Source organism: Chlorocebus sabaeus, chromosome 8 (genome assembly GCF_047675955.1).
Source record: "Chlorocebus sabaeus isolate Y175 chromosome 8, mChlSab1.0.hap1, whole genome shotgun sequence".
Classification (NCBI taxonomy): Eukaryota; Metazoa; Chordata; class Mammalia; order Primates; family Cercopithecidae; genus Chlorocebus; species Chlorocebus sabaeus.
The window spans coordinates 102,838,823-102,857,826 of record NC_132911.1 but is presented as its reverse complement, the minus strand read 5'-3'; the positions used below and the strand labels follow the sequence as shown (position 1 = coordinate 102,857,826).

General features: G+C 38.6%; 1 protein-coding gene across 8 annotated transcripts in view; it reads right to left on the bottom strand.

Moving 5' to 3' along the window:
- VPS13B (vacuolar protein sorting 13 homolog B) overlaps window positions 1-19,004 on the bottom strand; it is an 870,718-nt gene that overhangs the window by 772,807 nt on the left and 78,907 nt on the right. For all 8 annotated transcript variants that reach the window (XR_005240849.2, XM_037999868.2, XM_073018246.1 and 5 more), the window contains exon 8: window positions 17,525-17,793. Coding sequence is in view for 7 of the 8 variants with exons in the window: in XM_037999868.2 (XP_037855796.2) it covers window positions 17,525-17,793 (269 nt within the window). In the remaining variant the exon portion in view is untranslated. The remainder of the gene's footprint in view (window positions 1-17,524; window positions 17,794-19,004) is intronic.

The window sequence follows — 19,004 nt, the reverse complement described above, 5'->3', positions numbered from 1 at the left end:
AGAAATACATTTTGTAAGGCTACAGCCACCATAGATAGTGATTCCTAGGCAAAGTAAATCAAAAACTTTTTTGAAAGGGTTCACCATTCCAGATTCCATTAAGAACGTTCGTGATTCATAGAAGGAGGTCAAACGATCCACATTAACAAGAGCTTGAAAGAAGTTGATTTTAACCCTCCCGGATGAATTTGGGGTGTTCAAGACTTAGGTGGAGGAAGTAACTACTAGAGAATTAGATTTAGAAATGGAGCCTGAAGAGGACTTGCTTCTTATGGATAAATAAAGAAAGTGATTTTTGAAGATGGAATCTACTCATGGTGAAGATGCTGGGAACATTGTTGAAATGACAATGAATTTAGAATGTTCTGTATATTTAGTCGATAAAGTAGCAGTAGTGTTTGAAAACGACTGACTTCAATTTCGACAGAGGTTCTACTCTGAGGCCAGATACGGTGGCTCACGCGTGTATTGCCAGCACTTTGGGAGGCCAAGTCAGGTGGATCACTTGAGGCCAGGAGTTTGACACCAGCCTAGCCAATGTGGTAAAACCCCATCTCTACTGAAAATACAAAAATTAGCCAAGCGTGGTGGTGCATGCCTGTAGTCCCAGCTACTCGGGAGGCTGAGGTGCAAGAATTGCTTGAACCTAGGAGGCAGAGGTTGCAGTCAGCCGAAATCATACCACTACACTCCAGTCTAGGTGACAGAGAGAGACTCTGTCTCAAACAAAAATAGTCCTACTCTGAGTAAAATTCAGTAAAACAGCATCCCATGCTAGAGAGAAATCTTTCATGAAAGAGTCAATTAATGTGGCACACTTCACTGCTGTCTTATTTTGAGAAACTGCCTCTGCCACTCCAACCTTTAGCAACCACCACCCTGATCAGATAGCAACCATCAATACTGAGTCAAGACCCTCCACCAGCAAAAAGTTATGACTTGCTAAAAGTACAGATGATTGTTAGCATTTTTTAACAATAAAGTACTTTTAATTAAGGTATGTATAGTGTTTTTAGACATATTGTTAGACACTTAAACTATGGTATTGTGCAAACACAACTTTTTATGCATTGGGCAAAACAAAAAATTTCTGTGACTCGCTTTATTGCTATATTCGCTTTATTGCAATGGCATAGAACCAAATCCACAATATCTCTGAGGTATACCTGTACTAATCTAGATACTATCAAAACAAAAAATTCTTACTCCCCAGATGCTTACAACAAATTATTTATATGTTTCAAAAATTAAATAAATTATTTTTCAAAAGTACTATTTTAAATGCAACATGGTATCCTGGTTTGAATCATGGTACAGAAAAAAGATATCATGAAATTCAATTAATGTTTAAAATTTAACAGTAATGCATCAATGAAGGTTTCTTAATTTTGACAAATATGCTGTGATAACATAACAATAAGGGAAACTGGGTAAGAATTATAAGGGAACTCTCTACTATCTTTGCATCCTGTCTGTAATTCTAAAATTATTCCAAAAAGAAAAAGTTACTTTTAAAAAACCGTATTCAGTCTGTGTTTGCCAATTATTTACTTCCCCTCATTCTTAGGAAATAGATATATTCATCACTTTTAAATGCAAAGTCAAAGCTCACTTTTTAAAAAAACCAGTATTTAACTTAGGCCCAATAAAAGTTCTTGGACTAAAAGTTACAATTTTAAGCACAGTGACTTCTCTATATTGAGTATCAACTGCTTATTCTCATTATTTACAATAAAGTTTTTTATATTTTATATTTTTATGTAATGTAGGCTCCTATTTCTTGGATGTTTCTAGTACTTATATATACAATGTAGCTATTTTAAAGTACAATTCTGTCATCTAGAATGATTACTGAAGTAAACTTGACTTTTTTTAAATTGATCCCTCTTCAGCTGTCTACAATTATTAGAGAGAAAAAGCAATTAATTGATTAAAAGGACTCCTGCTGTGGCTCACACCTATAATCCCAGCACTTTGTGAGGCCTAGGCAGGCGGATCACGAAGTCAGGAGACCGAGATCATCCTGGCTAACACGGTGAAATCCCGTCTCTACTAAAAAAAATACAAAAAATTAGCCGGGCATGGTGACAGGCGCCTGTAGTCCCTGCTACTCGGGAGGCTGAGGCAGAAGAATGGCGTGAACCTGGGAGGCGGAGCTTGCAGTGAGCCAAGATTGTGCCACCGCACTCCAGCCTGAGCAACAGTGCGAGACTCCGTCTGAAAATAAAAAAAAGACTCGAACATTACAAGAACTATTTTAAACATTATTAGAAAAATGCTAGATTTAATTTGGCATGATTTTTGCTGGACTGATATCAACTGTTCGAAATGCTAATGTAGAAACATGATCTTGTTTTCTTAACCAAAATATGAACCAGAAATTAATTCCAAACGTTCTTCAAATCCAAGCTGAACAATGAATTCTAATGCTTTCCTCCTTAATATCAAGGTATCTCCCTAAGAGAAAACTTTGAGAAACATAAATGTTCTAAAATTATAAAAAGATGTTGACAAATACTGCCCAAAAAGTCTATAGAAGTTTTATACACAAACGACTATTTTGTTTTGTTGTTGTTTGCTTTTGTTTGTGTTTTTCACACAAGGTCTTCCTCTATTGCTCCAGCTGCAGTGCAGTAGCAAGATCATGGGTCACTGCAGCCTAAAACCTCCAGGGCTCAAGAGATCCTTCCACTTCAGTTTGCAAAGCAGCTAGGACTACAGGTGCACACTACTGCACCTGGCTACTTTTTTTAAATTAAGATGGGGTCTCACTATGTTGCCCAGATTGGATAAATGCCTATTTTGACTGATTCAGTTGAACATAATTCCTCCCAACAATCAAGTTAACAGAAATGTGTCAGAATAATTTCAAATTTAAAAGTAAACAGGCAAAAATCACCAAAAAGGACAGTACCTAACTTGCAATCCTTGACTTCCCTCAAAAACTTCTACAAAAATAAGTGATTTATTCTGATCATCTAAAACTGAAAATGTATCTTTTTTTCCCTTTTACAAAATGTAAGAATTTTTTTATTTTATTTTAAGGAGACACACTCTTGCTCTGTCACCCAGGCTAGAGTACAGTGGTGCAAACATGGCTCATGGCAACTCAAACTCCTGGACTCAAGCAATCCTCCCACCTCAGCCTCCTAAGTTGCTAGGATTACAGGCAAGTGCCATCATCCCTGCTAATTTATTTATTTATTTTTTGTACAGACAGGGTCTCACTATGTTGCCAAGGCTACATATCAGGACTTTTGATGTTAAAAAAAAACTGACAATATATCCAACAATATTTGTCAACAGTTGCCTTTTTATTTTTTAATATCTTATTTTATTACACTTTAATTTTGAAGATGAATCCTTATCCCTTTAATTTAATCAATGCTAAATCAGTGAATTCAATTACAAAAATAATTTTTTCAGTAGAATTGAGAATGACGTTAAGATAGTACAGCTAATATATGCATTATCTTTTGCCCAAACTTTAAAAAGTTAAATCAATCAAGTTATGACACAAACTTTAGTTGAAACTTATTTTCTATTTTTCAACTTTTGTCATATTAGAAAACACTGAATTATCTTAAGTAGAAAAGTCTTTAATATTTATTTGCAAATTTTTTTTTTTTAGTAGAGACAGGGTTTCACCATATTGGCCAGGCTGTTCTTGAACACTTGACCCCATGATCCGCCCGCCTCAGCTTCCCGAAGTGCTGGGATTATAGGCATGAGCCACCGCGCCCGACTATTGTCAAGTATTTTATAACTTGCCATCTGTTGTAGTTATAAATTGTGTAGCTTTAGTACTAATACAAAGAAAATCTACGCCAAATTTAAAATCATGGTAACAGAAACATTTTTTTCCCCACTGCTATAACCCCACAATGTAACAAGTTGCCTGGAATAATACCTATACTACTATTTCAAAAGTTTAGCTCATTTCACATGGATTTATCTCCTTTACAAAAATGCAGACATGAAAGAATAAACCCACAAAAAATGAAATTGGAAAAGAAATAAAACCTGAAAAATTAGTCCATAAATTTTTGTAAACTGAAAAGCAGATGAAAAGGTGGGCAGATGTATGGATAATGGATGGATGCACATACTAATTCAAAAAATAAATATTTGTAGAAAATATACCGGGCAATTTCTAAGTGCTGAAGAAACAACAAATCTTTTTTTTTTCTTTTTTTTTTTTTTGAGACAGTATCTTGCTCTGTCACCCAGGCTAGAGTGCAGTAGCACGACATTGGTTCACTGCAACCTGCGCCTCCCGGGTTCAAGCAATTCTCCCGCTTCAGCCTCCCGAGTAGCTGGGATTACAGGCATCCACCACCACACCAGGCTAATTTTTGCATTTTTAGTAGAGACGTGGTTTCACCATGTTGGCCAGGCTGGTCTCGAACTCCTGACCTCATGATCTGCCACCTCAGCCTCCCAAAGTGCTGGGATTACAGGTGTGAGCCATTACACCCAGCCCAACAAATCTTTTAAAATTACCACTTAATAAGTTTTAGTGTAATATCAAAAGGAATATCCACAATTTTTGAAAAGGCTATTAAAATACGCCTTCCTTTCCAAATAAATATCTAGGTAAGGCTAGATGTTCTTCATATACATTAATTAAAACATGTCCTAACAGACTAAATACTGAAGCAGACACGAAAATTCAGCTATCTTCTACTAAGCCAGACATTCAAGATATTTACAAAAATAAAACCAATGCATGTCCCTTCTTACCTTTTAAAATATAGCAATTTTACTTTTACTATAAAATGACAGTCACATCAATATATAATAAATTTATTTTAAAATAAATTAATAAATACATATTCTTAAGATTTGTTTTAATTTCTAATACCATAAATATGAGTAGATGTAATCTGAATAAACAAAACGCCTCAGAGTTCCCAATAATTTTTAAGAATGCAAAGGTTTCCTGGAGTCTTGAGATCAAAAAGTTTGAAAACCACTGGTCTATAAGTTGCAATAAAGTTAATGAGAAATGACTGCATCCTAGAGGTACAGCTGATAGAACATGCTGACTGATTAGATGTGGTGGGAGAAGAAAAGATATTGATAAATGTTAAGCCTGAGCAAATTAGTAGATAATGTTGCAATACAATGAAAGGTAAAATAGTGGGGGTGGGGGGTGCACAACTGCAAAGAAAAATCAAGAGCTCTGTTTGTGTTAAGTATCAATCAGATATGAAAGTGGAAATATAAAATAGGCAGTTGAATTCTAGAGCTCAGGGAAAACTGAAAAGTGGAGATACAAATTTGATAGTCTATCAGCATCTATATCATGATCGAGTTATATCACCTTGGGAGTGTGTAAATAGAAAAGATGAGAGGACCAAAGACCAAGCCCTATATGCCAACATTTAAATGTCAGACAGAAAAGGAGAAGCACAAAAAACGACTACAAAAAGTCCCTGGTAACCCAGACATAATTTTTTCTTTTCTTTTCTTTTCTTTTTTTTGAGACAAGGTCTTGCTCTGTCACCCAGCATGGAGTGGCAGTGGCATGATCTCAGCTCAATTCAACCTCCACTCCTCCAGCTCAAGCGATCCTCTCACCTCAGCCTGGTAAGTATCTCATACTACATGCACATGCCATCCTGCTTGGCTAATTTTTGTATTATTCCGTAGAGACAGTTTCACCATATTCGCATGGCTGCTCTGGAACTCCTGGGCTCAAGCGATCCGCCTGTTTTGGCCTCCTAAAGTGCTGGGATTACAGGCATGAGCCACTGTGCCCGGCGATAAAATTTTTAAAGAAAAAGAAGTATATCCCAAAGAAACTCTTCTACATATATATGTCAGAAGATCTGTACCACAACATTTACAGCAGCATTTTTCAAAATATAGCAAAATATATGGAACAGACTGTAAGACCCATCATCCTTCTTTCTTAGACTCATAACTCAATCCCACATCATTCTACTAGTTGTCTGAAGATTTAATTTTGGATTCAGTCCCACACTACCACTGTTATACTTCTTGGTGATTTCAATATCCAGAGAGAAGATCATTCCAAAAGTCTGATTTCTCAGTTTTTTGACCTCCTCTTCTGCATTGATCTTGTCCTCCAGATTATTTTCACCATCACCCTAACTAAAGCAACAGAATATGACCAGAAAATATACACAACCACAATGACTGGTATATCTTCAAATTCATGATCACTTTTGTGTAGTAGGTCCTTAGTGTCAGTAGTGAACATAGATATTCAAAGGCAATTACTCCTCATACTCCCCAAGATGACAATTTTACACCTTCTTCCCCTTCCTCAAAGCTTCTCCTCCTTTCCCATGTTTACTCTGAGTTAAGAGAACTATTTAAAGAAAAAAAAAATCAGAAGAGAACTTTCAAAAACCACTACCAACTTTTCTACCAAACCACTTATGTGGGTGCAAGAACACATTGCTTTCTCTCCTGCTATCATGAATGAATGACCTATTGTCCCATTAGAGGTCATCAGACTTTTCACCTCTACAAAAGGTGCCAAGCCCTCTTACCTTCTCAAGAATATTACACCAGCAATTCTCCTCCTCTTGCCTATATCAATTTTTTCCTCTCTATTAGATCACTCATATCACCAAACAAATATGCTATAATTACTTCCATCTTTCAAAAAAAAGTCTTTAGCTAGACAACCCCAACCACCTATTTCCCCATTTCTATGCTATTTATAACAAAACCATCTTGAAAGAGTTTTCTGTCCTCTTCAATAATTACTCTACTACCATTTGCATTTTTATCTGTCCTCTTTGCATGATAAAATATACACAATAAAATTTATAGTTTTTTTTTCCATCACCTCAAGATTTTATTTTTTTTCTTTGTGTGGAGAGTATTCAAAATCTTCTCTTCTTGCTCTTTTGAAATATGCAATAAATTATTGACAGCCATAGTGACCACACTGTGCAATAGAACACAAGAACTTATTCCTCCTATATGCCTTTTTGCATCTGTTAACAAACCTCTCTTCATCACCCCCACCCTACCCTTCTCAGTTTCTGGTAACCACTATTTCTTTTTCTTTTTTTCTTTTTATTTATTATTATTGTTATACTTTAAGTTTTAGGGTACATGTGCATAACGTGCAGGTTTGTTACATATGTATACTTGTGCCATGTTGGTGTGCTGCACCCATCAACTCGTCAGCACCCATCAACTCGTCATTTACATCAGGTATAACTCCCAGTGCAATCCTTCCCCCCTCCCCTCTCCCCATGATAGGCCCCGGTGTGTGATGTTCCCCTTCCCGAGTCCAAGTGATCTCATTGTTCAGTTCCCACCTATGAGTGAGAACATGCGGTGTTTGGTTTTCTGTTCTTGTGATAGTTTGCTGAGAATGATGGTTTCCAGCTGCATCCATGTCCCTACAAAGGACACAAACTCATCCTTTTTTATGGCTGCATAGTATTCCATGGTGTATATGTGCCACATTTTCTTAATCCAGTCTGTCACTGATGGACATTTGGGTTGATTCCAAGTCTTTGCTATTGTGAATAGTGCCGCAATAAACATACGTGTGCATGTATCTTTATAGCAGCATGATTTATAATCCTTTGGGTATATACCCAGTAATGGGACGGCTGGGTCATATGGTACATCTAGTTCTAGATCCTTGAGGAATCGCCATACTGTTTTCCATAATGGTTGAACTAGTTTACAATCCCACCAACAGTGTAAAAGTGTTCCTATTTCTCCACATCCTCTCCAGCACCTGTTGTTTCCTGACTTTTGAATGATCGCCATTCTAACTGGTGTGAGATGGTATCTCATTGTGGTTTTGATTTGCATTTCTCTGATGGCCGGTGATGATGAGCATTTTTTCATGTGTCTGTTGGCTGTATGAATGTCTTCTTTTGAGAAATGTCTGTTCATATCCTTTGCCCACTTTTGGATGGGGTTGTTTGTTTTTTTCTTGTAAATTTGTTTGAGTTCTTTGTAGGTTCTGGATATTAGCCCTTTGTCAGATGAGTAGATTGCATAAATTTTCTCCCATTCTGTAGGTTGCCTGTTCACTCTGATGGTAGTTTTTTTTGCTGTGCAGAAGCTCTTTAGTTTAATTAGATCCCATTTGTCAATTTTGGCTTTTGCTGCCGTTGCTTTTGGTGTTTTAGACATGAAGTTTTTGCCCATGCCTATGTCCTGAATGGTACTACCTAGGTTGTCCTCTAGGATTTTTATGGTATTAGGTCTAACATTTAAGTCTCTAATCCATCTGGAATTAATTTTCGTATAAGGAGTAAGGAAAGGATCCAGTTTCAGCTTTCTATTTATGGCTAGCCAATTTTCCCAGCACCATTTATTAAATAGGAAATCCTTTCCCCATTTCTTGTTTCTCTCAGGTTTGTCAAAGATCAGATGGCTGTAGATGTGTGGTATTATTTCTGAGGACTCTGTTCGGTTCCATTGGTCTATATCTCTGTTTTGGTACCAGTACCATGCTGTTTTGGTTACTGTAGCCTTGTAGTATAGTTTGAAGTCAGGTAGCATGATGCTTCCAGCTTTGTTCTTTTGACTTAGGATTGTCTTGGAGATGCGGGCTCTTTTTTGGTTCCATATGAACTTTAAAGCAGTTTTTTCCAATTCTGTGAAGAAACTCATTGGTAGCTTGATGGGGATGGCATTGAATCTATAAATAACCTTGGGCAGTATGGCAATTTTCACGATATTGATTCTTCCTATCCATGAGAATGGTATGTTCTTCCATTTGTTTGTGTCCTCTTTCATTTCACTGAGCAGTGGTTTGTAGTTCTCCTTGAAGAGATCCTTTACATCCCTTGTAAGTTGGATTCCTAGATATTTTATTCTCTTTGAAGCGATTGTGAATGGAAGTTCATTCATGATTTGGCTCTCTGTTTGTCTGTTACTGCTGTATAAGAATGCTTGGGATTTTTGCACATTAATTTTGTATCCTGAGACTTTGCTGAAGTTGCTTATCAGCTTAAGGAGATTTTGGGCTGAGACAATGGGGTTTTCTAAATATACAATCATGTCATCTGCAAACAGGGACAATTTGACTTCTTCTTTTCCTAACTGAATTCCCTTGATTTCTTTCTCTTGCCTGATTGCCCTAGCCAGAACTTCCAACACTATGTTGAATAGGAGTGGTGAGAGAGGGCATCCCTGTCTTGTGCCAGTTTTCAAAGGGAATTTTTCCAGTTTTTGCCCATTCAGTATGATATTGGCTGTGGGTGTGTCATAAATAGCTCTTATTACTTTGAGGTACGTTCCATCAATACCGAATTTATTGAGCATTTTTAGCATGAAGGGCTGTTGAATTTTGTCAAAAGCCTTTTCTGCATCTATTGAGATAATCATGTGGTTCTTGTCTTTGGTTCTGTTTATATGCTGGATTATGTTTATTGATTTGCAAATGCTGAACCAGTCTTGCATCCCAGGGATGAAGCCCACTTGATCATGGTGGATAAGCTTTTTGATGTGCTACTGAATCCGGTTTGCCAGTATTTTATTGAGGATTTTTGCATCGATGTTCATCAGGGATATTGGTCTAAAATTCTCTCTTTTTGTTGTGTCTCTGCCAGGCTTTGGTATCAGGATGATGTTGGCCTCATAAAATGAGTTAGGGAGGATTCCCTCTTTTTCTATTGATTGGAATAGTTTCAGAAGGAATGGTACCAGCTCCTCCTTGTACCTCTGGTAGAATTCAGCTGTGAATCCATCTGGTCCTGGACTTTTTTTCATTGGTAGGCTATTAATTATTGCCTCAATTTCAGAGCCTGTTATTATTGGTCTATTCAGGGATTCAACTTCTTCCTGGTTTAGTCTTGGAAGAGTGTAAGTGTCCAGGAAATTATCCATTTCTTCTAGATTTTCTAGTTTATTTGCATAGAGGTGTTTATAGTATTCTCTGATGGTAGTTTGTATTTCTGTGGGGTCGGTGGTGATATCCCCTTTATCATTTTTTTATTGCGTCTATTTGATTCTTCTCTCTTCTCTTCTTTATTAGTCTTGCTAGTGGTCTGCCAATTTTGTTGATCTTTTCAAAAAACCAGTTCCTGGATTCACTGATTTTTTGGAGGGTTTTTTTGTGTCTCTATCTCCTTCAGTTCTGCTCTGATCTTAGTTATTTCTTGCCTTCTGCTAGCTTTCGAATGTGTTTCCTCTTGCTTCTCTAGTTCTTTTAATTGTTATGTTAGAGTGTCAATTTTAGATCTTTCCTGCTTTCTCTTGTGGGCATTTAGTGCTATAAATTTTCCTCTACACACTGCTTTAAATGTGTCCCAGAGATTCTGGTATGTTGTATCTTTGTTCTCATTGGTTTCAAAGAACATCTTTATTTCTGCCTTCATTTTGTTATGTACCCAGTAGTCATTCAGGAGCAGGTTGTTCAGTTTCCATGTAGTTGAGCGGTTTTGATTGAGTTTCTTAGTCCTGAGTTCTAGTTTGATTGCACTGTGGTCTGAGAGACAGTTTGTTATAATTCCTCTTCTTGTACATTTGCTGAGGAGTGCTTTACTTCCAATTATGTGGTCAATTTTGGAATAAGGGCGATGTGGTGCTGAGAAGAATGTATATTCTGTTGATTTGGGGTGGAGAGTTCTATAGATGTCTATTAGGTCTGCTTGCTGCAGAGATGAGTTCAATTCCTGGATATCCTTGTTAACTTTCTGTCTCGTTGATCTGTCTAATGTTGACAGTGGAGTGTTGAGGTCTCCCATTATTATTGTATGGGAGTCTAAGTCTCTTTGTAAGTCTCTAAGGACTTGCTTTATGAATCTGGGTGCTCCTGTATTGGGTGCATATATATTTAGGATAGTTAGCTCTTCCTGTTGTATTGATCCCTTTACCATTATGTAATGGCCTTCTTTGTCTCTTTTGATCTTTGATGGTTTAAAGTCTGTTTTATCAGAGACTAGTATTGCAACCCCTGCTTTTTTTTTGTTCTCCATTTGCTTGGTAAATCTTCCTCCATCCCTTTATTTTGAGCCTATGTATGTCTCTGCGTGTGAGATGGGTCTCCTGAATACAGTAGACTGATGGGTCTTGGGTCTTTATCCAGTTTGCCAGTCTGTGTCTTTTAATTGGAGCATTTAGTCCATTTACATTTAAGGTTAAGATTGTTATGTGTGAACTTGATCCTGCCATTATGATATTAACTGGTTATTTTGCTCGTTAGTTGATGCAGTTTCTTCCTAGCCTCGATGGTCTTTACATTTTGGCATGTTTTTGCAAAGGCTGGTACCGGTTGTTCCTTTCCATGTTTAGTGCTTCCTTCAGGGTCTCTTGTAAGGCAGGCCTAGTGGTGACAAAATCTCTAAGCATTTGCTTATCTGTAAAGGATTTTATCTCTCCTTCACTTATGAAACTTAGTTTGGCTGGATATGAAATTCTGAGTTTAAAATTCTTTTCTTTAAGAATGTTGAATATTGGCCCCCACTCTCTTCTGGCTTGTAGAGTTTCTGCCGAGAGATCTGCTGTTAGTCTGATGGGCTACCCTTTGTGGGTAACCCGACCTTTCTCTCTGGCTGCCCTTAAGATTTTTTCCTTCATTTCAACTTTGGTGAATCTGGCAATTATGTGTCTTGGAGTTGCTCTTCTTGAGGAGTATCTTTGTGGCGTTCTCTGTATTTCCTGGATTTGAATGTTGGCCTGCCCTACTAGGTTGGGGAAGTTCTCCTGGATGATATCCTGAAGAGTGTTTTCCAACTTGGTTCCATTTTCCCCCTCACTTTCAGGCACCCCAATCAGATGTAGATTTGGTCTTTTTACATAATCCCATACTTCTTGCAGGCTTTGTTCATTTCTTTTTCTTCTTTTTTCTTTTGGTTTCTCTTCTCGCTTCATTTCGTTCATTTGATCCTCAATCGCTGATACTCTTTCTTCCAGTTGATCGAGTCGGTTACTGAAGCTTGTGCATTTGTCACGTATTTCTCGTGTCATGGTTTTCATCTCTTTCATTTCGTTTATGACCTTCTCTGCATTAATTACTCTAGCCATCAATTCTTCCACCTTTTTTTTTCAAGATTTTTAGTTTCTTTGCGCTGGGTATGTAATTCCTCGTTTAACTCTGAGAAGTTTGATGGACTGAAGCCTTCTTCTCTCATCTCGTCAAAGTCTTTCTCCGTCAAATTTTGATCCGTTGCTGGCGATGAGCTGCGCTCCTTTGCCGGGAAAGATGCGCTCTTATTTTTTGAATTTCCAGGTTTTCTGCCCTGCTTTTTCCCCATCTTTGTGGTTTTATCTGCCTCTGGTCTTTGATGATGGTGACGTACTGATGGGGTTTTGGTGTAGGTGTCCTTCCTGTTTGATAGTTTTCCTTCTAACAGTCAGGACCCTCAGCTGTAGGTCTGTTGGAGATTGCTTGAGGTCCACTCCAGACCCTGTTTGCCTGGGTGTCAGCAGCAGAGGCTGCAGAAGATAGAATATTGCTGAACAGCGAGTGTACCTGTCTGATTCTTGCTTTGGAGGCTTCCTCTCAGAGGTGTACTCCGCCCTGTGAGGTGTGGGGTGTCAGACTGCCCCTAGTGGGGGATGTCTCCCAGTTAGGCTACTCAGGAGTCAGGGACCCACTTGAGCAGGCAGTCTGTTCCTTCTCAGATCTCAACCTCCGTGTTGGGAGATCCACTGCTCTCTTCAAAGCTGTCAGACAGAGTCGTTTGCGTCTGCAGAGGTTTCTGCTTTTTTTTTTTTTTTTTTTTTTTTGGTTGTTGTTTAGCTGTGCCCTGTCCCCAGAGGTAGAGTCTACATAGACAGGCAGGTTTCCTTGAGCTGCTGTGAGCTCCACCCAGTTCGAGCTTCCCAGCAGCTTTGTTTACCTACTTAAGCCTTAGCAATGGTGGGCGCCCCTCCCCCAGCCTTGCTGCTCCCTTGCGGTTAGATCGCAGACTGCTGTGCTAGCAATGAGGGAGGAGGCTCCGTGGGCGTGGGACCCTCCCAGCCAGGTGTGGGATATAATCTCCTGGTGTGCCTGTTTGCTTAAAGCGCAGTATTGGGGTAGAAGTTACCCGATTTTCCAGGTGTTGTGTGTCTCAGTTCCCCTGGCTAAGAAAAGGGATTCCCTTTCCCCTTGCGCTTCCCAGGTGAGGCGATGCCTCGCTGGTCTGGTCGCTGGTCGGTCTGCAGCAGCTGACCAGCACTGATTGTCAGGCACTCCCTAGTGAGATGAACCCAGTACCTCAGTTGAAAATGCAGAAATCACCAGTCTTCTGTGTCGCTCGCGCTGGGAGTTGGAGACTGGAGCTGTTCCTATTCAGCCATCTTCAAAATTTATAGTTTTAACCACTTGTCAGTATACAATTCAGTGGCATTTAGTACAAACCATTGCATAACTATCCCCACCATATGTTTGCAGAGCTTTTACATCATACTAGGCAGAAACTCTACCTATTAAGCACTAACTCAACTTCCCTGTATCCTACAGCCTCTAGCAATGTCTATTCTACTCTCTGTTTCTGTGATTTTGCCTATTCTAAATACCTCATCTGTGATGGTTAATACTGATTGTCAACTTGATTGGATTGAAGGCTGCAAAGTATTGTTCTTGGGTGTGTCCTGCCAAAGGAGATTAACATTTGAGTCAGTGGACTGGGAGATGCAGACCCACCCTCAATCTGGGTGGGCACCATCTAACCAGCTGGAAGCATGGCTAGGATAAAGCAGGCAGATGAATGTGGAAGGACTAGACTTGCTGAGTCTTCTGGCCTTCATCTTTCTCCTGTGCTGGATGCTTCCTGCCCTTGAACATCAGACTCCAAGTTCTTCAGCTTTTAGACTTTGGGACTTATACCTGTGGTTTGCCAGGGGCTCTCAGGCCTTTGGCCCACACTGAAAGCTGCACTGTCAGCTTCCCTACTTTTGAGGTTTTGGGACTTGGACTGATCCACCACTGGTTTCCTTGCTCCTCAACTTGTAGACACGCCTATCATGGGACTTTACCTTGTGATCGTGTGAGTCAATCTCCTTAATAAACTCCCTTTCTTACATACATATAGCCTATTCTGTCTCTCTAGAGAACATCATCTAAGTGGAATCACACAATCTTTGTCCTTTTGTGTCTGGCTAATTTCACTTAGCATAGAAATTTCAAGGTTCATTCATGTTTAGCATGCATCAGAACTTCATTCCTTTTTTTTTTTTTTATGATGGAGTTTCACTATTGTTGCCCAGGCTGGAGTGCAATGGCGTGATCTCGGCCCACTGCAACTCTGCCTCCCAGGTTCAAGCGATTCTCCTGCCTCAGCCTCCCGAATAGCTGGGACTACAGGTATCCACCACCATGCCCAGCTTTTTGTATTTTTAGTAGAGACGGGGTTTCACCATGTTGGCCAGGCTGGTCTTGAACTCCTGACCTCATGATCCACCCACCTCAGCCTCCCGAAGTGCTGGGATTACAGGCATGAGCCACCACACCTGGTGAAAATTTCATTTTTTTATGGCTGAATATTATTTCACTGTATGTATATGCCATAATTTGTTTACTCATTCATCCACTGATGAACATTTGGATTGTTTCCATTTTGGGAAATCACTGAATAGAGTTACTATGAACATTTATGTACATCAATCTGTTTGAATACTAGTTTTTTATTCTTTTGAGTACATACCTAGAAATGAAATGGCTAGATTATATGGTAATTCTACATTTAATTTTTTGTGGAACCACCAAACTATATTCCACAGCAGATGCACTATTTTACATTTCTACCAATCTTCCCATTCACTTTTAACCAACTCCAACTAAGATTCCAACAGTGTCATATCACTGCTCTGCTCAAAATCACCAGTAATTTCCACACTGTCACATCCAAGGATCCATTCTTACAAATAATGTATTCCCTCCTCTTTAAAGCAATTATGGCACTTACCTTCCAGTCTCTTGGTTTTCTGCCTACAATATTGATCACTTATTCTCAGCTTCCTTTGCTATTTCTTCCTCATCTTTCCAATTTCTTACCATCACAGTGCCCCAGAGCTTGGCTCTAGAACCTCTTTTTTCTGTTCTACACTAATTTCAGTTTTAATAAAATCATGACTATCAAATATATGCATCTAGGCAAATTTCTAAACTGAATTCTAGATTCATATATCCAACTGCCCACTGAATTACTCTACTTAAATATACAGCAGGCATCTTAAACCTACCCAAAACTAAATTCCTCATCTTCATCTCAAATATGGTCTTCTCCTAATCCCAGTCGTCTCAAAATGTCAGAGCTCAACTCTTCTAGTTGTTCAAAAGCCATCCTTGGTTCATCTGTTTTTTTTTTCATTCATGTCTCATAATAAAATCTATCAGGAAATTCTGCCTATTTAACCTTCAAAACACATCCAAAACACAATCACTTTTCATCACCTCCACTTGCTATCACCCTAGTCCAAGTCATTACCATCTCCTGCTTGAAAATTGCATTCCTATCTATTTCTTTTCCTTACTTTTGCTTCCAACACAGCAGCCACAGTGATCCAGATTAAAATATAACCCAGATCATCATATAATTCTTCTAAAAACTGGTCAAATATTGTTTATCTCTCTCGGAATAAAAGACAACGTCCCAAAAATGATCTACACAGTTTACAACTTAGGAACCACTCCAAACCTCATCACCCCTCTTATCTTTCATACCACATTCATTTACAATATCTCATGACACTATTGGCTTCCTTGCGGCTCCTTGAACTCTGTTGCCTTTACATTTGTTATTACTGGAAGGTTCATTCTCAGATATTAATAAGGCTTCCTCTTTCGCAGGTCTTTGCTTTAATATTCCCTTCATAATAAGGCCTTCCCTAATGATCCAATTTTAAACTGCATAATTTCCCCTCTAGTGAAAGCACTCACTATTCCTCTTCCCACTTGATTTTTTTTTTTTTTTTGAGACAGAGTTTCACTCTTGTTGCCCAGGCTGGAGTGCAATGGCACGATCTTGGCTCACCACAACCTCCACCTCCCGGGTTCAAGCAATTCTCCTGCCTCAGCCTCCCGAGTAGCTGGGATTACAGGCATGCACCATCACACCCGGCTAACCGGCTAATTTTTTTTTTTTTAGTAGAGATGGGGTTTCTCCATGTTGGTCCGACTGATCTCGAATTCCAGATCTCAGGTGATCTGGCCACCTCGGCCTCCCAAAGTGCTGGGATTACAGGCATGAGCCACCGCACCAGGCCCCCACTTGATTTTTCTACATAAAAAAAATCTTCATATTCAATGAACACAATATATATGTTATTTCAACTTAAGTTTGAAAAAGCAGGAATTTATATCTGTTCACTCTGGTATCTCTGGAGACAAAACAATGCCTAGACACAGCTGGCATTGAAAATATTTGTTGAATGAATTAAGATATTATTCGGGAATATTACAGGCATGGTAATAGTATTATAAAAGTCCAGGAAACAAATAACTCAAAAATTAAGTTTGGGTTATATGTGAGAGGAACAGAAGATAAAATATAATCAAAGAAGAATACATGGGGGATCAAAGCTACTAGCAATTTTGTATTTCTTTTGGCTGAGATGCAGGGGGACTGGGATTACAGGTGCGAGCCACCGTGCCTGGCATAATTTTGTATTTCTTCAAGTAAAAGGGTATTTACTTTATTTCTTTGACCGGGACATACACATATTTGTATATATTATATATATTTTTGTATAGATGAGAATAGATATTTTACATGCATTATTTTAACGGAAGAAGTCGTCAAATTATGTTACATACTGCTGGAAAAATAGCTAGAAGAGGACCTAGTTAACAAATTTGTCCTTAAAAGCGAAACAAATGAGGAAAGAGATAATTATATATAAATAATCCTTTAAAAACAAAAATTTGTTATGAGGCTGGGCATGATGGCTAACACCTGTAATCCTAGCACAATGGGAGGCCAAAGGGGGAAGAACGCTTGAGCCTAGGAGTGAGACCAGCCTGGGCAACATGGCAAAACCCCATCTCTACAAAATATTTTAAAAAAGAAAAAAAAAATTAGCTGGGCACAGTGGCACATGCCTGTAGTCCCAGCTGCTCGGGAGGCTGAGGTGAGAGGATGTCTTGAGCCCGAGAGGCAGAGGTTGCAATGAGCTGTGATTGCACCACTGCACTCCAGCCTAGGCCAGACCCTGCCTCAAAAAAAAAAAAAAAAAAACAGAGAGAGACAGAGATTGTTACGATTGTTACAAAGGCAAGCACAGAAATGAAACCGTACCTGATGGGTAAAAGAATTCAAGGGAAAATTTTTGCTGTTTCTTTCTTTTTTAATGACAATATTAAGGCATGTTTGTACACCAAGTGAATGATTCAATAGGGTGAAAAACTATCCATGAACCTAATAAAAAAGAGGGTGGAGAAGGCCCTAAGAAGACAGGAAAGGATCAAAATTCAAAGATTTCAAGTGGAGGAGCCATGTAATTTTATGAAGTAAGAACTGTTAGACTCTATCTCACATCTATTGAATGCAAAACAAACTTGAATGAAGCTAGAATTGTACTAACAATCCAAATTTAAGTATTAAAGTTGCTACAGATATAAACAGCAAGAGAAAAGACCTACTTTGAAAGTCACCGTTGCCTTTGTGCAATAAAATCCTATAGAAACAATAGGATCCTTCAAAGCCTGTGCTTTTTGCTGATGCGTGGTTGATGCAGGATCATTCCCAACAAAGTCTTCCTCGCCATCGTCATAACTCACAATTGCAGGCACAAAGGACCAGGCCCATGATACCCATCCCTGTGGCTGCTCCTCATCTTGCTGTGAATATAACTCTTGACCTTTATACTGAGTAGGATATTGCATATCTATTCTTGTTTCATCTTCAGAACCTATCAATTAAAATTAAGTGTCACTTTAAATAAGTCAAAAAGATTTAAGAAAATAGAAATACACATCCTTTACAATTTTTCCTCCCATATCCTTCTATTACAAGATATAAACAAATGATACATTGATTATTATTATTTGAAACCAATAATTTAGCATTATGACTCTCAAGTTTCTGTATGTTGTACTGTATCAATCTCCTTTAGTAGGTTATGGTTAATGTGATGTGGAAAGTAGCTTATCAACTGCACATAACTTTTAACTGTATTTGATAAAGACAAAGAATAAATTATTTAACGTCGCTCATGATATTTTAAACCAACAACAAAAAACCTACCTCTCAAAAATAAGGCTGATATATTGAAAAACTGACTTTTCTCAGAAACATAATACCACAAAGATCCAAGAAATATTCTTCATTTCCTGATGCACCCATGGAGGAAAAAAAAATGGAAAGTGCTTCTAGGCAAAATGCACCCCTGCCCAAACAAGAATTATCCCAAAGATGAAAGCAAACATTACAATAAAATGACTTTTATATGTAGCTAAGAAAAATAATAATGTTGGGGCCTCTTTCTTACTAGCAAGTAAGATATTATATACTTTTCCTGTTGTACAGATGAAAAAATTATAGGGAAGAAATTTTATTTGGTTACAAATTGGCAGACCAAAGATTTAGATTCCAACCACTCTTTAATTTATGCCACCTTTGTAAAGACAAACTCCATCAAAGTCCCTTAATATTATTCTAGCTATATAAGCAAAAGAGGCATCATGAAATTTAGAAAAAAAAAATTACTTTTTAAAAATTTCATAGGGACCAGGAACAGTGACTAGCACCTGTAATCCCAGAGCTTTGGGAGGCCGAGATGGGCAGATCACCTGAGCTCAGGAGTTCGAGACCAGCCTCAGCAACATGATGAAACCCTGTCCCTACTAAAAGTACAAAAAATTGTCCAGGTGTAAAATTCATAGGGGCCAGGATCAGTGACATACACCTGTAATCCCAGCACTTTGGGAGGCCAAAGTGGGCAGATCACCTGAGCTCAGGAGTTCGAGACCAGCCTGGGCAACACGGTGAAACCCTATCCCTACTAAAAAAACAAAAAAAATTGTCTGGGTGTGGTGGTGTGCACCCATTATGGTCACAGCAACTTGGGAGGCTGAGGTGGCATGAGAATCACTTGAAGCCAGGAGGCAAGCGTTGCAGTGA